We start from the raw sequence: 22,385 nt of genomic DNA, 5'->3' as shown, positions 1-22,385 counted from the left end.
TTCCATTCAAAGTGAAATTACTCAAAATTCATTTGTATTTAAATTGAATGGTCGAAAATATAGCTGTCAATCGAACCATCTTGTTAACATTTCAGTAATTATAAAAACACATTAAAAAATTAAATTTTTTTTGTATAAAATTAAGGTATCTGACCTAGTGTTGGATTTGATAATCAGTTTTGTATGAATGACCATCAAAATACATTTTGTTTATATATAAAAATTAAGAATTCCAAGTTTGATTCATTTAAAAATTTTTTTGTTGGTAGACTGTTTCTGGGACTTGCCCATATGTAAAATTTTACACTTTCCAAACTTTTTAGACGATTAGTAAAAAACTAGTGTATTATTTTATTTGATCTTTATGAACCCATGATCACCCGAAGGCAAATGTATTGTTAAACGCAATTTCAATTACATATATTTGGTTTTATTTTGAAACATTTGTACAACATAAATTTACTCAAAGTATTGGCCATTGTTAGCTATGACCTTTTCCCATCTTACTGGTAATACATGAATTCTGAGCCAAAAGAACTGCTCACATTTTGAGACCAAGAACGAATCAAGACGATAACAGATACTCTGTTCAAAAGTGTAGCATATGCCAGATAGAGCGTTCTGCTTCCATCGAAAAAAGTAGTTGTTATCGGTACAGGTCCTCTGTACCTGCTGCTTAAATCTATCCAGACCATCATGAATATATTTAACGCCATTAATATTTGGCTTTGGTGTCGTTGGTTTGCCGGGCTTTTTTTTTTCTTTTATAGCGTTCAAGCATCATTTCTGACAGGCTTCAATTCGTGTAGTACCCAATTTTCCTGCTTTTGGAGGAATACTGTTGGTCGCAAACTCTTTTTGAGACTGACAACAATATTCATGGAGTAATGCCACTAATTGTTAGTCTTCAAAAATTTTTGCCGGCATGGGCAATCTTTGTCTTCCACTTCGGAAACGAATGAAACTCATTCACCATAAGCCTTGGTGAGCAATCAATATGCTTCAGCGGAACTTTTTTTCAAATTAAAGAAGTAAAGCAAAACTTCCCGAATATTACGCTTTGTTGGCACAAAATTAGACATTTTCGAAACAAAAAAAAAACTTTATTTTTGGAACTGTAATGTTTAATAACAAATAGAGAAAATGATATATAATTTATTGAATACAAAAATCGCGTTAAAATGATTTGCAATCCCGCATTTTTAGTGTAGAGTTATAAATTTGCTGTCTTGGATTAAATAAAATTAACAAATTTGTGATCAAAAACTAAATTTCTTAAATTAACCCATAATAAGTACAACCGTTCACATTTAAATTTTGAGTTCTCATTTTGCATTTGTTAAAGTAAATTAATAATGTGTAAATTACAAACGGAATGACAAACTTCAACATATCACTCATGGTGAAGGGTATACAATTATAATATATAGGTATACTTTACAAAAGTAAAACTCATTTTATTATTTATTTAAAAAAAACAAGCATGTTAAAATCTTAAACTTGCACTGGACAACGATACATCACATTCAATTTGTTAATATCACTCTTGCTCATACCACGACGTTGACCCATAATACCTGAAGCTTCCTCCTCCTTCAAAGGAATGATGGTCATTTCACCATTGGCCGAGAAAGCATAAGCGGAATAATGCAAAACACTGCCATAATCGTATTCCTGATCGAAGTCATCAACAGTGGTTTGATTGTACTTATTGAAATTGTGAATGGTGCCTGGTTTAATGTTTTCCTCGGCAATGCGAACATATTCATCACGATCGGCAGCACTTTGCATGTGATAAAAGCCCAAGGTGTGCAAGAATTCATGGACAATTGTACCCAAACGGAAGCAACCAGCATCGAGGTTGTACACTTCCAAATTATAAGTTTGAGCTCCCTGATTAAGATAACCCACACTGGAGTAGCAGCCACCATTGAAACCAGTGATATTAACGAAAGATTTAATGTCATCGGTGGCTTCCTTGAAGCGTATGCAGGAGATACTTTCCAAGATTTGCATGCCGCGTAAAATGTGATTTTTATGGGGTTCGTCTGCAAGAAAAGGAAAATGAAAGCAACTAAATAGCTAAATAAATTGCCTTAACTTACCAAATTGTGTAAAGAATTTATAGTACACAGTACTATTGGGCCATCTGTAGACCTCTTTGCGTAAACCATTACGTAAATTTGTATCCAAAACCATGTCTCCTTCCACGTAGCCGGCTGTTAATTCAGGATCAGTTTCTATGCGTGTGGCAGGCATGGCCACTGACAAACCCAAAAGGGCCAAGAAAACCACTATATTCATAGCCGAGAGCTGCATTATGTCCGTTGCTAATACTTTACAATTAAAGACTAAAACCCATGGAATAAATTTGCAATTTCAAGAACTGTTAAATATAAGTTCTTTGGAAAAAACCATTATCTTGCTTATTTAAAGTTATTTATGGGCCAATGATTAGAATCGTCAACCACGCTCTTTAAAGTTTATGGCCCGCAGAATTTTGGATTTACGAAAGTGGCAATTTATTGAATTTATCTTATCGTTCGTAAGTTTTACTCTCCCAAACTAAATTATCAGTATTATCGCCATTTGATTTGATAAACTTGTACATGAAATAAAAATAAAACTTATCAAAATCTTTTTAGTTTGTGTTTTAAAACAAGTAGCCAATATTGCCAATTATGTGAGCTATTAATTGTAGTAAATTGTTAGGTGATAACATTATCTTCATGTGTAATCATATAGATGTGAATGAAAGAATAATGGACATAAGTTTTAAATAAATTTTACTTTAACAAGGAGTGTTTGTAAACACTTATCGCTACTGATTATGTTCTTGAGGCAAGTCAAACATTCCAATAAATTGGTTCAAGTAATTTAATGAAGTAGTCATTGGTGTTTTCAATGTTAAATATTCTGCAGAGAATATTTCAATTGTAAATAGTTTGGATTTTGTGCCTATTTAAATAAATACCAATTCATTGAAAAGACTAAATCTCATTTTTTTTGGAAGCGAAGGGATTTCTATACGAGAATTTCTATGAGTCCATTGACAATGTCGACATTGTGAGTAACAAAATTGTTAACAATTCTGAATTCAAATTAAAATATAGGAGATAGTGGGGAAAGGATGAAAGATATTACTCACTGCTTTAAAATTAAGATGGCCTGGAAATACTTAACCGAAGTTGTTTTACTATACATTTGAAATGAAACGACATAACTACATAAATGTTTATTACAACCTTAGAATTGTTTTCTATTACATTTTTATGGTGCTGACCATATCGGCATTTTCAATTTTCGTCGCGAGATCGTCGATAACCGCAACTTATAGAAGACTGTTTTATCGCAAAATTGTTGGCTTAACGGGTTTGTAAATAAAATTGCCGCATATATGAGACCAGCCAATAACAGACCCTACAGACTCCACAAATCCGAAATAAATACAACGTTTGGTGCGGTTTACACGATAGTAGCGTTCTCGTTCAATGGAGATCCATGTTCAATGATTTTTTGTTTGAAAATAATTGATGAGTGAGACCATCGATATATTGAAATAAAAATTTGACGATAACTTTATTTCGAGAAATGGACCTGTCACTGGTTAATGCTGATAAACCAGCAACAAAAAAAAATATATTTTTTTTAACTTAAAAAAACATTTAGAACAAATTTGGGATAAAAAATAATTTTCCCGATTTTGACCCATTGTAGGTCCGACTTACTTTGCCTTTATATACGCCATTGCAAAGGACTTTGAAATATATATTATTGGGTTAGTAATCCAGATATAGATAAAAAAATAAGTCAAAAATTGGATTTGTCCTACTTTTTTCCTTATATCTCAGCCGTTTATGGGCCGATTGTAACCGAGCTGGGAGAGTTCCTGATATATTGATTTATGAATAAAAAAAACACCTTTATTGGAAAGTAGCCTTTATTATTGGGTGTATGACCTAAACATTTTTCTAATCACTATCATTTATTGTTAAACCTTTGTACAATATAAATTTATTCAAAGTATTGGCCATTGTTAGCATGACCTTTTCCCATTTTTCCGCCAACATATGGGGATACCGAGTCCAAAAACGAATCAAGCCAATATCATCTACTCTATTCCAAAGTAAAGCATATCCCAGAAGAGCGGTCTGCATCGATCGGCTGAAGTAAAACTTCACAACCACTTCATTCTAAACACTTATTAACAGGTAATGCAAGTTGTCGAGCATTATGCAACTGGCCGCATATTCTGATCGTTTTTCGTCAATGTTCGCTTCAAACTATTCAGTTGCGTTCCGTGCAGGTTCCCTGTGATGGTGTGGTCAGAGTTCAGCAGGTCATAATAGATAGTACGCTTTTGCTCCCACCAAATACAGATTATTATCTTAGCACCATGGATATTTGGCTTCGGTGTCAATTCGGCTGGTTGGCCGGGCTTCATATACGATCTCTTACACTTCGAGTTATCGTAGTGTATCCATTTTTCATCGCAAGTAATGACCCGGTGCAAAAATGATTTTCCTTTATAGCGTTCAAGCATCATTTCAATCTTTCAAGATCTCTCGGCTTTAGTTCGTATGTTACCCAATTTCCTTGCTTTTGGATGAATCCTGCTGCTCGCAAACGTTTTGGAATTGCTGCTTAGTAGCTCCCAATGATTTTGAGAGCTGTTGTTGAGCTTTACCGCAATGCCTTCACTTTTGGTCTTCAACTTGTTTAGCTGGCCTGGGCTATCGTTGTCTTCCGTATGTCTCTCATGTTGACACCGATGAAACACATTCACTCACCATAAGCTTTGGTGAGCAATCGATCTGCTTCAGCGGCACTTTTAAAGAAGTAAAGCAAAACTTCCCGCATATGACGCTTTGTTGATACAAAATTCGACATTTTCGAAGCAAAAATAACTTGTTTACACTATAATTTTCAATAACTAAGTGGGAATAAATGACAGATATGTAACCTCTAAATGACGTATAAGTTGTTTAAAACAAAAATCTCGTTCAAAAGATACGCCACCTATTGTAAATCCCGAATTTTTAAGTTATTTAAAAAAAAATCAAAATGTAAAATTTAGAATTTGAAATAATGTTTTTGGTATGAAATGAGAGCCACCCTAGTGTTTGCTACTGTTGTATTTCTATAAAAATTCTCTAGACTTAAACACGAAATTTAACACATGCTTTTAATTCGATTAACCAAATATTTTACATAATACAATAATTTAAACCCAAACACTACCCACCCTTTTCGTATTAATTTTCCTATTAGGCCATCATTTATAATAATAACCTCTCGCCTGAGGTGAAACATTTATAATTTTCTTTATATTATTTATTTAGATTATTATTATTATGAATGAATTAATTTTGTTTCTTTTGCTCATTCTTCTTTCTATTCCTCCAACCATTTATAATGGGATGGATGTTCTTTGTTTTAAATAAACCCTTAAGATATGCTTTATAATACAATTCGTTTTGAATTTCTTCTATTCATTAACAATATTTTTCATTCGTAATTCAGCCACTATGAATATGAATGTATATGTGTTTGTATACATATGTAAGCAAATGAATATAACGGAATTTATATGAGTGGCTGTGTGTGTGTGTTAATAATATTAATGGTTTGCAACCAAACACAAAGACAGGTGATAATAATCAAAGCAGGTAAAGTAATTAATAATAAAATCCAATGACATGTGTATCTGTATCTGTTCTAAGCTTTTAAAGTAAGTGTGTGTCTGCAACTAAAAAGTTTATCTAATAAAAGCGGATTTTATTATCTAATGTCGTAGTATATGCTTATAGGTTTGTTACGTTAGATAATGAATTATAACTACATAACAACTATATGGATTTAAATAAATTTTTACTCAATAAATTATTAATATTACAATACAGTTAGACATTTCGAAAGGTAACAAATGGTGTTTTTATGAATAATAGTTAGATTTTATTTGAATTACGTAGTTTCCTCTAAGATGGTTATATTTCTTTAAGGAAGTCCTGCGAAATTGTAATTAAAATAAGGAAATTAAGCAAACAAATCAAAATGTGTTAGATTATAGATTATATAAGTGTTAATGAACTGTAAAGAAATACATATACTTAAAATAAAAATAGAAGATTTTGGGAAAGAGAATTAATAGAAGGAGTATTCATTATTTTCTCATTTTTTTTGTTGTCAGAAAAAGTCTGAAATTTATTTCTGATTCAAGACACAAATACACACTTAATTTTACTGAATTAATTTTAAGGAAAACAAGTAAGATAGTTATATTCGGATGTACCAAATCTTCTATATCCACCATCAATATGTACTTTTGTCCTTCTATAGGAACTTGATTCAGTTATGGTCTGGACAGAATTTTATATGACTTAATTCGAAACCTTTGAAATCGATGTCTTCCGATCGGGAATTCAGACATAATTTTTCAACAAAATCGGTCGATCAGGTGTTTTTTCTCACCCATTTAGCTTATTACCTATTGTTCTTAGCAAAATGTGTCCCAAATAGTTTAGATAGCTATTTCTTCAATCTTTTGAAAAAAATAAAAAAAACTTATTTTTTTTTCAAAAAACCGGGTCAACCTCGATTTTTGGCCTATTTTTTATCTTTATCTGGATTACTAAGTCATTATACAATATGGACACCTAATGATAGATATTTCAAAGTCAAATATTTCAAACGATGTATATAAGGCTATATTAAGTTGAACCTACAATGGGTAAAAACCGGGAAAAATACTTATTAACCCGAATTTTTTTTTCATAAAAAAAATTTTTTTCTCATAAATTCTAAACAAAATTATAAAAAAATAATTTAAAAACACTTTAAAAAAAAAATTAAAAAACAATTTCGAAAAAAAAAATTAAAAAATGTTAAGAAAAAAAATTAAATTTTACCTAAAAATATTTTAAAAAAAAAAATTTTAAATATAATTTGGTGAAGTGTATATAAGATTTGGCACAGCCGAATATAGCTCTATTACTAGTTTATTTTTTTTTGCTCAAAAGAAAGCTTAGGTCTTTTCCTTGAAGACCGTTTTTGGTCGCTTTGTGGGATGCGATTGCGATATACGTATATCAAAATAAATGTTTTGTAAACAACAAATACAGTTTTTGATTTTCCCAAATAAAATCAAAATACTTCTTTGGTAAAAAGTCAAAAAAGTTTTAGATTTTGGAAAATTTATTTGGAGATTGTTCATTAAAAATATGGTCAAATAATTATTTAATGTGTGGCATTTTTTTAAATATTGGGTTTATGAATTCAAAATGCGGGATTTTTAAACATTTTTAGCTTTCATTTTGAAACATTTGTACTGTATAAAATTATTCATAGTATTGTTAGCTATTCCCATCTTTCTGGCAACATACGAATTCCAATGCCAAAAGAACTGATCATCTTTTGAGGCCAAGAACGAATCAAGCCAATATCGGATACTATATTCCAAAGTGAAGCGTATTCCAGAGATAGCGTTCTGGATCGATCGAAACAAATAGTAGTCGGACGGGCTAAGGTATGTGCTACAAGGCGGGTGAAGCGAAACTTTCCAATCACTTCATTATAAATACTTTTTAACAGGTTTTGCAACATGTGGCCGAGCGTTGTTGCAATATTAAGGTTGATGGAATATTAAGGTTTAATGTATGGCCGCATATGCTGGGATTTTTTCAGCAAATGCTCAATTCGGTATAGGTTACATGTAATCGTCTGGCCAGATATCATCAGCTAATAGTAGATAGGAACCTTTTGTTCAGACCAAAAACAGAGCATTACCTTAGCGCCATGGATACTTGACTTTACTGTCAATTTGGCTGGTTGGCTGGTTGACTTATGATAACTTCAAAAATAAAAATGTAAATTTCCCAAGTTTAATATATTTAATTGTCTTATGGAATTCGTGATATTATGAACCATTATTATATATTATATTTATAGCATATTAGCATTCCTTTTCAAATCATATTATTTATTAAGATAAAATAAAAATACCCAGTCTAGACTTCTAACTATATTAGTTTATAATAATTTATTGAAACTAGTAAATGTTTACCTCAAGCTACAGTATATAACAAAAGAATGCATGCACACTTATCAGATTGTTAAATAAAGCTGTCAAATCATTTATATAATTTTTTAAGACATGAACGTATCTCTCTTTTTATCATGTATCCATAAATGTCAATGTGTATGAAAAATTTTGTTGTCTACTATAAATACGCACATATTTATTGCAATAGTATCTCAAATATTTACACTTAATTAGACGTACTTAATTTTTATGATTTGTTTATTTGTTAATTCATAACTAAAACAAAAAAAAACATTTTTGAATACATTTTTATGGCATTTTAATAGATTTGTCATTATTATCAGATTGATTTACTTTAAGATTGTTTTTTAAATAACTTGTGTAGTACTTATAACATTGATATCATTTTTAGTTTTTCACCACACTTTACTATTTCACATTATTTTATTGCTATAAGTTAGTTGTTCATCATATCTTATCAAATATTTATTGTGTTATTTGTAATACAACTTGTTTTAATACTGTATAAAATATTTAATTTTTAATTTTAGTAGTTTAGTGTATTGATTTAAATTCTAATAATAACAAAAATTCACCTTAGTCTTAGTAGAGAGTTTAATTAATAAACATGTTGCTATTACGTATTGTCTTTATATTATTTGGATTTTTGGTTGCTTTAATCAATGCCGTTCCTATAGTTAAACGCGATTTGGATCCTGAACTAATGGCGGGTCAATTTGAAGGCGATATGCTTTTAACAGAAGAACAATTGCGATCTATTACAAATCCTTTTTCAAAGATACAAGGCCGTAATGGTTTAGTCGATGAATCGAAAAGATGGCCCAATAATATTGTTTATTATAAAATTGTGGGCAATTTTGGTGAGTGTTGTGTGATAGTGTGCAGAAATTGATGATGTCTGTTTTAAATAATTTATTAGTTTAGAATTAGTTTTAATACAAATTTAACAAATAGTGTAAAGAACAGAACATTTAAATATATACATATAAAATTTCCACTAACTAAAGTTTGGAAATTATAAAATCTAGTGATAATAAAGAGGCAGAAAGAGTAAAAATACAGTTATTTTTTAAACCACAATATCCAAATTATTTCCAAGAGATGCGCTTATATTTGTGTTGTGTACATTTAAATCGTAGGTCGAATTCGGACCCTGGTGGCTATGAGTACTGATCACTGTTTTAAGGCCATTGTTTCCCAATGGAATTAATCCGTTATCACACAATTTTAGTCTTACGTGTTCTGCCAATTAAAACGTTAAGACATATATTTGGTAGTCTTTGGGTGAAAGGACCAAAATGGGTAAATGTTTGTACGATTTTTTAAGCACAGAGTTTTTTTTGCAAATAAACGATGCAGTTTAAGCGATATTAAATTTCAATGAAAATTGGACTAAAATTTGGACTCTGGCCTTTTTATGAACAAACTGACATTCGGGAGGATTTGTATGGAAGATAAATATGGTTAAAGTTAATTTATTAGAGGAGAAATTTCTAAAAATGTTTATCCTGAATACTGCACAGAGAAAACAGATTTGTGATAGCAACCGAATTTGTTGCCAATCAAATGATTCGGTTGCACACATAGCATTTTTCAGTTCTAACAACAGAAAGTCAGTTGATAAAGAAGAATTTCAGTTGAGGCAACCAAACTTTAGTTACGCATTCCAAAATATTGTAGCCTCAACTGTAAAATTCGGTCACTAAGATAGAATCATTCGATTGGCTACAAATTCGGTTGCTATCACGAATCCGTTTTCTCTGTATATATTTGTTGAGTTGAATCCTTTTATAATATTTTTGATGAATTTTTCATATTCATTAAGTGAAAGATTATTATTGAAAGGTACTTTCAATACAGACTCAGACATTTTCCTGTAGCTCCAAAAATTTTGTAATTTCTTGATTTTTTTTTTATTTTTTAAATTTTAGCTTTTATTTTGAAATATTTCTACAAAATAAATTTATTGGCCATTATTGCTATGACCTTTTTCCATCTTTTTGGCAACATATGGATTCCGAGCCAAACGATTCAATTGTTTTCGTTGCAGGTTCCATGTGATGGTCTGGCCAGATAGGACGCTTTTGGTCCCACTAAATACAGAGCATTACTTTACGCCATGTATATTTGGCTTTGGTTTCGATTCGGCTGATTGGACGGTCTTCGCACACGATCTTTTACGCTTCGGGTTATCGTAATGCATCCATTTTTCATCGCAAGTAATGATTTGGTGCAAAAATTATATTCTTTTATCAGTCATTCAAAATCATATTTCAAGGTTTATCATCTTATGGTACCCCATTTCCATGCTTTTTTTCCATTGCTGCGTGAGTGTCTCGCAATGATTTTGCAAGCTCTTGTTATGATTTTAACAATCTTTATGGAGTAGTGTCTCCAATTCTTGGTCTTCAAATTTTGTTTGTGTGATCTTTGTCTTCCTTGTCAAAATCAACACTTCTGAGCCGAACAAACCATCTCTAGCACATTAAAACCACTTGAACACATTCACCTTAAGTTTTAGTGAGCAATATTTGTGCGTCAGTTGCACTTTTTTTAAATTAAAAAAGTAAAGCAAAACATCCCCTATATAACGATTAGTGGGTACAAAAAACGTTGTTGTTTACACTATAATTTTCAATGTCTCAGTGGGAATAAATGACAGATATGTACCCTTCAAAACTACATATCTGTTATTAAAAACATAAACCGCATTCAAAAGATACGCCATCTATTGTAAATCCAAATTTTTAAGTCACACACCCAATATTTTTTTTATTTTAATGGTACTCCTGCCTGATTTTGGTACATATTTTTTTAGTCATATTTTTTTTCTTCCTGCTTCTGTTGGTACCTTGTTTATCTTCTAATAAATAGTAAATTTTTTGCTTCTGAATGTACTTTCTTTATTCTGGTGATACTGATTCTCTATGGTACTTTTTTCTTTTAGTTGTATTTTTTTATAATATTAACCAATTTTTTTCTGATGGTACTTTTATCATCTTAAAAATACTTTTTTCTTTTAATAGTACTTTTTCTTCTTATAGTACAATTTTTATTTTTTGTAATTATACTTTTTACAGGCATTTTTATTCAATTGATTCCTTCTGTATTCCAATGGTAACTTATTACTTCCAATGGTACCTATTTCTAATACTTAGTACTTTTTCTTATGCTTTTTTTATACCCTACACCATAATGCGTTTGTGCAGCTGTTTGTAACGCCCAAAAATATTAGTCTAACACCCATCTTAAAGTATACCGATCGACTTAGAATCACTTTCTGATGTCCGTCCGTCCGTCTGGCTGGTCGGATTGCTGTCCATGTAAACTTTGTGCGCAGAGTACAGGTCGCAATTTTGAAGATATTTCGATGAAATTTGATACATATTATTTTTTCGGCTCAAGGACCAAGCCTATTGAAACTGGCTGGAATCAGTCCATTATTTCACCTAGGCCCCATACAAATGTCCTTCCGAAATTGGACTTTATCGGTCATAAATGTTTAATTTATATATACATCTCCACAAATTCCGCTCCAAATAAGTTTTGTATACATAAAATTCATGTCACCAAATTTTGTTACGAGCGGTCCATAATTAGTCATAGCTCCCATATAGACCCGCTTCCGAAAATCACTTTAACGTGCATAAATCGCTTAAAAATGTTGGTATACACACAAAATTCAACATAGTTAACTTTAATATAGACATAAATCATACTACCTAATTTCATGGGGATTGGTCCATAATTGGTCATAGCTTCCATATAAGGCCCATTTCCGAAATCACTCAAAAATATAAATTATTAAAATTTTAAAAGAAAAATGTTTTTGCTCTTTTAGTCAGTGTAGGGTATTATATGGTCGGTCTTGACCGACCATATTTTCTTACTTGTTTTCTTTTAAAGCTATTTTTTAGTAGCACTTTTACTTTATTATTTCTAATAATATAATAACTTCTGGTAATTTTTCATTTAAATAATAGTACTTATTTCTTCTAATTGTACATTTTTTTTTTTGATCTTCTATTAAATAACATTTTTGTTCTGAAGAATAATTTTTCGTACTTTTTCTTTTAATGATGCATTTTTATTCGATGTTTAAATGAAAGTACAAATGATTGAATTTCTCTTTCTTCCTGATCTATGGAAGGAAAGTTACTTAATAGTGCAATATTGAGAAATTATGTGGTCGATTGATCACAATGCAATTTTACATCGTTGGTTTTCATTTTATAGGGTTGTGTGAAGTCATTGGTTTATGCTAACATGCCAAATACATCTGTGGAACTCAGAAATAATAACGTGGAAGAAATTACCTATGATCCGGCCGATATATGTCAGAGAATGAAAGTTCCACCGAATACACGATCAGCGATCATATAAACGAGAACGAGTTCCATATTAAAATTATATATAATAGTACATCTATGTTGGAAAATCTTTAACTCGCTGCTGTTTATAGAATTTCTAAGAAATATATTTATAAAGAGAATAAAAATTTATTTAAGAAATATAATTTAAACATTTCTAAAACAGACACATCAAAATGTTTAATCTTAAATTATTTATTATTTATATTATTCAGATAATTATAACTTTGCCACTTAAATTCTAGATGCTACTCACCGTCAAGCAATCTTGGAAGGTATTGCAACTCTAGAGGCACGCACTTGCATACGTTTCCACGAAGCCGATGATTCTCAGCCCCATTACTTGGCCATAACATCTGATCCAGGTGGCTGTTATACAGCCGTTGGCTATCTAGCTAAAGTGCAGCAAATGAACTTGGAAGTTTATCCTCTCAATGAGGGATGCTTCCGCACCGGTACCATACTTCATGAATTTATGCATGCTCTGGGTTTCTATCATCAACAAAGTGATGCTCAACGTGATGATTATATAGAAATTCTATATGACAACATAATACCGGGCAAAGAGTTTAATTTTGAGAAATATAATAAAGCATTTGTTACGGATTTTGACATGGGCTATGACTATGAAAGCTGTCTGCATTATCGTTCTACGGCCTTTTCGATTAATGGCAAAGAAACGATAAGAACTTTGGATTCTAAGGCGGAGATTGGCCAAAGAATTGGTTTGAGTGATAAAGATATTTCAAAGATCAATATAATGTATAAGTGTCCCATAATGATTTGATAGCTATATTTAAAGTATAACTATTTAAATGTTAAGGGTGTTAAACTATTAATTGCTGGTAGCCCGGTTAATGATTAATGAGCAATGATGACACATACAAGATTCTGCTTGACTTATTATGACGCCTTATTTTATCTTAGTAATACAAATTCAAGTGTCTTGATTATTTATTTAAGTATTTGCGTAGTTTTAAAAATAGTAATTTACTTAATTGTGATATTTTATTGTACGGTGTCTTTACTTTGAAGTAGAGTATAACATACATTATTATTATTATTAATTATTATTTTAGTATTTTATTATTACCAGCTGACATTAAAACAATGATAAATTATTTATTATGATATAATTCAGTTAATTATTGTCTTGTTTTTGGCTTGCTATGCATTATTAATCTAATGAAAAGTGTGGTGTCATTTAAAAATATTATTTTGTAGACTTTGCAATAAATAAATAATTAAAATTAATCATGCTGTGGTAAAAACCTTTACACGTCATTGTCTTATCGTATTAGAAACTTGATTAGAAATATTGGGATTCACTGCAGGTGCATGCAATTCGGGAATGTTATATAAATATGGTACTACATATTAGACATTTCTAAAACCTTTGATCGTAAGATGACGCAAAAGTTGTCAACTAAATAAATTAGCAATAGTATTTTATTTTATAAAATAACTAAATACATAATAGATAATAAATCAGAAAATTTTCAATTCAAAAAGTCTCAAGTCCATTAATTTGATATTAGATACAGATATTTTATATATGAGTCAAAAGGAAATTTTTAACAATTTCAACAATGAAATAAAAATTATTTAGAAATTAAATTTAGTAAGTGGAAATTAATAATTTTAAATATAGTACGTGGACTTTTTATATGAATTGTTCAATAATTTCTTAATTTGAACTTACATTTTATATTTTTAACATCAAATGTCTCAACGCCGATTCATTCTCTTTCTTATGATTTATATTATTCTTTAAATATTCTGCAAGTCATCTAAGATCATAAATAGCTCCATTTATGGTGGTGGCCTTTACATTTGACGTTTTCCATTTTCGGTGCTCCCGAGGTCTAATATTGTCTACCCTTTTAGAATGTAAGATGGCATACAGGATGTTAAAGTGGAGCATCTCTGGCAAGGAAAACTTTGTACCAGGGACCGTAACGGTTATAAGGAATATCAAAAAAGTTTTTTTATAACAGTTATTTTGTGACTTTAAAAATAAAAATCCATCTAAAACAGTTATTTTTCAACTTAAAAATAAAAGTTCGCATGAAGCTTTTTAAAAAATGAGTTTTAAATAGCCGTCATAAGAAAAACTCATTTGAGGACTTTTATATTTTCCGTCATTTGAAGAGTTTTATTTTTTCCATCAGAAAATATGTAAATTTTATGTAAATTGACACCTAACTTGTTGCTGGTCAGATGATTATAATTTGTAAAGCCTTTGCATTGCAATTGAATAATTTGTCATTAAAATAAAATCAAGTGGGATTTTAATTTGTTATTGTTTGATTCCTATTATCAAATTGTTGCTGTTTTTTTTTTCTTAAACAAATAAATTACTACAAACATTATATCAGATAGACTCAATAAAGAAAGATACTGAAAAAAAGTAGAAAATTATAGAAAAGAGTTTTATTTTCTGACGGGAAAAATAAAACTCCTCAAAAGATTTTTATTTTATGACGAAAAAAATAAAATGAGTTTTTTTTATGACCGTTATTTACGGTCCCTGTTTGTACAGCTTGCAACAAAGAAACACAAGGAAAACAGATTCGTGATAGCAACCGAATTTGCCAATAGAATAATTCTCATTTCCCACGACAGCCGGTTCTACGCACCGGAATGACCCGAGCTCACTCGGCCAAGGGCTGTCAACCCAGCAACAACCCAGCAACAACAACAACATAGAATAATTCTACCTTAGTGACCGAATTTTACAAAATTTTGGAAAGGGTAACAGAAGGTTGGTTGCTTCAACTGAAATGCTTCTTATGCCCGTAATTACAACCAATATATATATATGTATCAGTGCTTACACGCAGAGAAAAATATAATTGGGCATGGTTACTGTAACCATTTAAATAGTGTTACAAGATTTTTAACAATATTATAGTCACAGTGACTATTTACATGATTGTGGTAACCATAATATGGTTAATTTATGATTCACATGATTGTATCAACCATATAGTATATGGTTACAGTAAACAAATATATGTTTGTGGCAACAATATTTATGATGAATAATTTTATCATAATATGTTGTTCTCAGATTATGATAAGCCGAGAGCAACATAATATGATAAGTCCTTCATCATATGAATGGTTGTCACAAACATATATTGGTTTACTGTAACCATATATATGGTTGATACAATCATGTGAATCATAAATTAACCATATTATGGTTACTACAATCATGTAAATGGTTACTGTGACAATAATATAGTTAAAAAACTTGTAACAATATTGAAATGGTTACAGTAACCATGCCCAACTATATTTTTTCTCTGCGTGTAGTTACTTATGTAGTAAAAATATTAGGTAATTTTGACCCGTAGATATTGATTTGCAATTAATATCAAGTTACCTTTTAGTTAAATTTGTCTGCTAGGTATTTTACACCGTAGATATATATTTGTTGAAGTTACGGGCATTACTCAACTAACTTTCTCTTGATAGAACTGAAAAATTCGACGTGTGCAACAGAATCATTCGATTGGCAAAATTTGAAAAACCGGTTTCCGGTTTAAACGAAAAGGTGTGTTTTTGAAGAAACCGGTTTTGATTAGTGTCTTTGAAAAAAACCCGTTAACCGGTTTATATCAATTTTTTTTTAATATGAAAAAGGTCTCCTTAAATGTATTTGTATTTGTCGATGCTTATAGGAAATGTGTTAAGAATTGTGCACTAAATCTTCGGAAATTTTGTATTTTCGAATTCTTAAGGCTTTGTGCAATTATTTTATATCTTTTACGAAATATTTTCAAAAGCTATAATTTTGTAAAGTTTTTCATAAATATGTTTGAATGAGCTTTAGAAAATATATTTCATTAAAACCGGTTAACCGTCTTACAAAAACCGAAACCGGTGGAGTTTACAAAGATGAAAAAATTGGTTGACCGATTTTCGGTTTTGGATACTCTAGTCGTGACAATTCTATAAGAGTGTTTGACGTTCTTTAACGGCAATATGAAACAGTTTTGCCCTGTTCACGTGGATCAACCACAACACATCAGTGACCCAACAGCAGTAAAAACAGTGGGTTCCTTGGGTAGAATCGACCCAAAGATGGCCAATGTGGGTTTGTATGCCAATAAAGTCATGGCGACCGATTTTTGGGATGCACGCGGTATAATCCACATTGACTACCTTCAAAAGGCTAAAACAATCAATGGCGAATATTATGCCAAATTATTGAGTCGATTTAATGAGGATAAAAAACTAATGTTCAGGTTATATAGAGAGAAGTGGGATATGGGAGGATATAATTAATGTTTTTAATAGCGTTTTTGATTTTATCTTAATCTTCTACATATAGCTGTCCCAATGTGCAAAGTAGTTTAGTTACTTTGGAAGTTATTGAAAAATCTTTCCAGTATAATGTTTACGATTTGCATAAACCTATTTGACTGAAACTGCACATATAACGACCAACAATTTGTATTCCTAGTGCAAAATAAATAGTTATTAAATGTGGATATATATGTATGTGTGGAAAAGCACACATCAGGATAAGCAACAAATTAATGAGTTTTCTTTACAAGAAATTTCATGAAGATTTCTTAGCAATTTTTTTTTTTTGAAGTATAAAGATGAATAATTTTGTGTGATTTCCAACACAAAGGTGAGATTATTTTGATATTTTTTTATTTTAGAAAAGTAAATTTTGATAAGTAAGAGAATAATAAAATTTTCAAAAATGTCTATTGTTTAGTCAGAGACAGACTTGCCCCTTTACAATTTCAAGCCAAAAATTATACTGTAAACTTTTGCCATAGTTTAGAATTTATCTATGTATTTTCTTGTCTTGTTGTCGTATAATATATGATTTAATTTTTGTGTCATCATAATTTATAGTTATAATTCTTAAGCAACATCTCTCACCACTCTCTTAAACATAATCCATAATAAAATCCAATTTAAAATTGGATACATTTGCCGTATAAACTTTTCTTTTTATAAACATACATACACACATCTGTATACATCTTTAACAATAAGCATTTACATCTCAATATTTCAAATACAAAATATGCATTTTACCATAGTTTAGCTGGTTTCTATTCTAGGCAAATATGAATTTCATTCATTTTGTGCACAAAATTCATTGTTGCCTAAAAGTAGGCAACAATGCCATTGTTGGCCAGCCAAAGAGTAGAAAAGCCTAAATAACAATGTTAGTGTTAGTGCAAACACTGCTACAACTACTACGAGTATTTATTTCCTTTTCAAATTTTGAGAGGAGTCGTATGAGAAACATACGGCCATAAATTTGATTTTTCCATTAAACAAACGAAAATTCAAAACGTATTTCTTTCTTACTACTGAGCTGTGCTGTGCTGTGCTACTGCTGTCATTGCTAGTGTGTTGTTTTTGTTTTATAAGCAAATTAAAATTGTGATTCATACAGTTGTTTTGTTGGCTGGCTGCTGGTGGAATGTGTGTGTGACTGCAAAGTCTTGGTAAGACAACTAAATGGTTAAAAACTAGACATTGGCATTAGGGCTGTTAGCTTTGTATAAACTTACTTTTTCTTTTCAATTTATGTATCATTTATGTTCTAGAACGAATACTAGCGGATATTTGTGTAAAGGCGGAAATTTGAATTTTTGCTCAACTCTTCGATTTGAGGCTGAAACTAAAAATGTGTAGGTATGTGTTTTATTGTTGTCATAGGCTTTGTTAGAGTGTTGTTATTGTTCACATTATTATTGCTGTTGTCGTTGTTGGTGTCGTTTGCTACAGTTCTTCTTTTTAGACAGTTAACAGCCTAAGCTGTAGGCAATCATAATTTAAAAATTATTATTATTCTTTCTTCATTTTTTTTTTCTGCTAACCAAAGCAATATTTTATTGCATTATTCCTTTTGTATGTATTGAAGACAATTTCATTTCTGTATGCCGTTTATTCATACACTCATTCTTTCATTCATTCATTCTTTCCTACATACATTTATTCATTCATCCATTCATTTAGATGTTCATTTATACGTATACTCCGTTTTGTATTGTAGTATCTTTGTATGTATCTCGTTTTTTTTACATTACACACGCCGAGATTGGATATGACATGTGTTCCCCTAAGTAATGTTGAAAATATTTTCTGTTTTTTCTGTTTTTTTTGCATACATTGCGAGCATTTTTGTGTTTGTATGATTGTGTATGGGGCAAATGCCTCCAGAGTATTGTTTTTTGGGTATAAGTCTATCCCCTTGGTAAAAATCAAAAGGCCTTTACTGTGTAGGCCTTATCGATGAATTCCTTACACCTTTTAGATAAAATTCTTGTTCCAGCTTTTCCTTTATGCCAGACCTTTTACATATTCACACTTGAATTTGTTTTTCTTTAATATTTCTGCAGTAACAAAGCTATATTTAAATCTATCTAAAAAAAATCGTAGAGGAGGATGAGAAATTCTCAAAGTCGATCACCAAACTAGAGATAGTGGGTTTTGGTATCCTGGATATCACTTTGTGTACTAATATAGTGGCCTCGAAATACATTTTCTTAAAGATTATATCCTCCTCTACGATTTGCTCGTACATTATTTTGCAATTGGATAAATTGTTTAGGAGTTATTTATTTATTAACACTAATGATGTAGTCATTGTAAAATGGATTACCAGAAAAAACTTAACAATCTGCGATTAATTGTAATTAAAGAATAAATTCGAAAAGAATCCATTAATTTTTTTAATCAATATTTAATTTTGTTTCTATTACATGTGGCTTTGCGATAAAGTAATAAATCTGAACCATTTCCGCCGTTTTAAATTTATCATGATTTTTTTAAAACAAAAAAATTAGCTATTTTCACGTAAAAAATATATTTATGGCTTCAATTTGTTATTATAACTCCGAAACTATTGAGCCGATTGAAACGCAATATATATGTATGTGAAAGTTTGGGAAAAATATTTTCAAAATTCAATCAATCGAAAGAACAACATTAACTACTCAATTTTATGTATATCAAACAAAATACAAACATTTTGCGAAAATTACAAAATTCACTTAACTGTGAATAAATTTGAAAACAATTCATCAATTTTAATGACCATTATCTCAATTTGTTCCTATTACACGTGGCTTTGCGATGAATAGTAAATCTGAACAATTTCTTCTGTTTTCGATTTTTCACGATTTTTTTAATACAAATAAATTTGCTATTTTCACGTAGGAAATATATATTTTGATTCAATTTATTATTATAACTCCGTAACGAATGAGCCGATTGAAACGCAATATATATATGAAAATTTTTAAGTAGCATCTGGAAAACGTTTTCAAAATTCAATCAATCGGAAGAAGAACATTAACTACTCAATTTTGTGTATATCAAAAAAAAAAACTAAATTTTTTTGAAAATGAGCGAATTCACTTAATTGTGAATAAATTTGAAAATAATCAGTCGATATTTATGATCGATATCTTATTTTGTTCATAGTACATGTGGCTTTGCGATAAAGTAACAAACCTGAACAAGTTTTTCCGTTTTCGATTTTTCGTGACTTTTTTAAAACAAAAAAATTTACTATTTTCACGTAAAAAATATATTTTTTGCTTCAATTTGTTATTATAACTCTGAAACTACTGAACCAATTGAAACGCAATATATATATGACAATTTGTAAATAGCATGTGGAAAATGTTTTCAAAATTCAATCAATCGAAACAAGAACAATAACAACTCAATTTTATGTATATCAAACAAAAAACTAAAATTTTGTGAAAATGAGCGAATTCACTTAATTGTGAATAAATTAGAAAATACTCAATTGATATTTATGATCGATATCTTATTTTGTTCATAGTACATGTGGCTTTGCGATAAAGTAATAAATCTAAAATTTTTTCCGTTTTCGATTTTTCGTGATTTTTTTAAAATAAAAAAATTTGCTATTTTCACGTAAAAAATATATTTTTTGCTTCAATTTGTTATTATAACCAGTGTTGCCAGTTTAGCCTTTTTGAGGCTAAATTTAGCCTTTTTATTTACTCTTTAGCCTCGAAATTTTGGTTTTAGCTTCGTGGCTTTTTTCTAGCCTTTTCTTAATTTCAAAATAGCCTTTATTGAAATTAAAAAAGGCTAAAAATTTCGAGACTAAAGAGTAAATAAAAAGGCTAAATTTATATTTGTGAACCATTTTCATTTTAATTCATTACTGATTTTCATTTAGCTTTTCAACATACTCAAGAATTGTGCAGTATTAAAAGAACAAATAACAATAGCCAATATCAAGTGGTTCAAAATGAAATAGAGTATTTTATATCTGAAAGCTTAAATGTCTAGCAAATTCTCTTTCAAGAAAAAATTGTTATTACACATTATATTCATCATTATATAATGGATCATTATATAATGAATTGTGATACTCGATGGCGATCAATAGCCGTTAAACGTCTTGTGGATCTATGCTTCGAGTTAAAACCCATTTTGTTTTAATTTCGTCAAACCAGCAATTCTAAAAAGCCAAACTTTTAAGTAATTAATACACTGATTATAATTTGGCGTACCATCTTTTTTTAAAACCAGTATTGCACAAAGTACAAAAAGTAAATAAATCATTTGCTGTTTTCTGATTTAAATTCAAGGAATTTGATCCATTATCGTCGCCAATTGAAAATTGTTTAATGTTTTTGACATATTTTTCATACTAGTTTGATGAATGAGAGATAAAATAAAGAACGTTTTAATTAGTGAAGATTATGACAAAAATAATACGACAAATTAAACTAATTGAGCAATTGCGACAAAGATTACCATATGAAAAGTCTACGCAAAATCAATTTTTTTCCCGTTGATAATGTTGATAATATTGTCATATTGATAGTGAAAAATTAAAGTGCTAATAAAATTACGAAGCTTAAGGCTCAGGGGCAGAATATATTAAACTACAAATGGACAAAGGGACAAATATAGAACCAACAATGTCCATTTTCTGACATGGTTAATCTAGTATTTAACTTTTTAGTACTTCATTTAAGTAAAGCAGATGAATTTTATGAACATATTTTCTAATTTTTTATTTAAAAATAAATATAAACCAAAATTCTTAATTTATAATATTTTAGCTTTTTTTTTGGCTTTTTTTCTAAAGCGGTTTAGCTTTTTCTGGCCTTTTTTTGAAGCCAATATAGCTTCTTTTTTCGCCAGCTCCTGGCAACACTGATTATAACTCCGAAACTGCTGAACCGATTGAAACGCAATATCAACTTTTCTAATATAAATTTCTAATTATTCTAATAACATCGGACTAACAATTTTCGAGTTATCATTAAGAAAGAACGTTAAGCAGAAACGACTAAATTTTTTTTTTTTTTTAAAAAGTAATAGAATTTAAAAATTGGACCATGTTTGTACTACTGGAACCACAATACTTACAATTTTTGTGATTGTCACAGCTTCAAAACACATTATTAAGAACTTAAAAAGTAGGCCTTTTAGAAGCCCTATATAAGAAGGAATTGTGAACGGCTTGGTCTGTAATAATACATATAAATATACTGTAAAACTCGTAGTTATTTTGCTTGCTAAATAAGGACTTTCAGAAGGCCTCTTTACTCCTTCTGTTTACTCCTGGGATTTATGGTTATTTGTGCTGTGTGGTATTTTCTGACACTTCCACTTTCTTGTGACACAGTAATTTAGATGGAATTTTATAGGAAACCAATGTGAATGCTGAATGCAGATAAGTATAAAAATGTTAAGACGTAATAAGATTTGAAGAGAAAACAATGTTTGTGGCATGAGGAAATAGGAATAAAAACGAAACAAAATAAAACGTTGCAAAAATTATAGGAATTATTTAAAAAAATTATTACAAACAAATTGATTACAACTTTTAGAAGTATAATTATTTGTCCTAATGTTGAAAAGAATACAGTTATCTTAAATTAGATGGTCTATTGCTGATCATGATATCATAA

The 22,385-nt window shown here is 29.9% G+C and overlaps 2 protein-coding genes across 2 annotated transcripts; one reads left to right on the top strand and one right to left on the bottom strand.

Moving 5' to 3' along the window:
* Nucleotides 1–1,446: 1,446 nt before the first annotated feature.
* LOC135951448 (seminal metalloprotease 1-like) lies at nt 1,447–2,339 on the bottom strand. The gene is made up of 2 exons (XM_065501106.1): nt 2,106–2,339; nt 1,447–2,048 (listed from the first exon to the last, which is right to left on the bottom strand). Exons 1-2 carry the CDS (start codon nt 2,317–2,319, stop codon nt 1,495–1,497), a joined length of 768 nt encoding a protein of 255 aa, XP_065357178.1. The 5' UTR covers nt 2,320–2,339; the 3' UTR covers nt 1,447–1,494.
* A 6,303-nt stretch (nt 2,340–8,642) lies between these two features.
* Nucleotides 8,643–13,686, top strand: LOC135951699 (seminal metalloprotease 1). Its single transcript, XM_065501384.1, has 2 exons — nt 8,643–8,922; nt 12,678–13,686. The coding sequence occupies exons 1-2, from the start codon at nt 8,670–8,672 to the stop codon at nt 13,217–13,219; spliced, it is 795 nt and encodes a 264-aa protein (XP_065357456.1). The 5' UTR covers nt 8,643–8,669; the 3' UTR covers nt 13,220–13,686.
* The last annotated feature ends 8,699 nt before the right edge of the window (nt 13,687–22,385 follow it).

Source organism: Calliphora vicina, chromosome 2, assembly GCF_958450345.1.
Source record: "Calliphora vicina chromosome 2, idCalVici1.1, whole genome shotgun sequence".
Lineage (NCBI taxonomy): Eukaryota > Metazoa > Arthropoda > Insecta > Diptera > Calliphoridae > Calliphora > Calliphora vicina.
The sequence above is the reverse complement of the archived record's forward strand: the minus strand, read 5'-3'. Positions and strand labels throughout refer to the sequence as shown.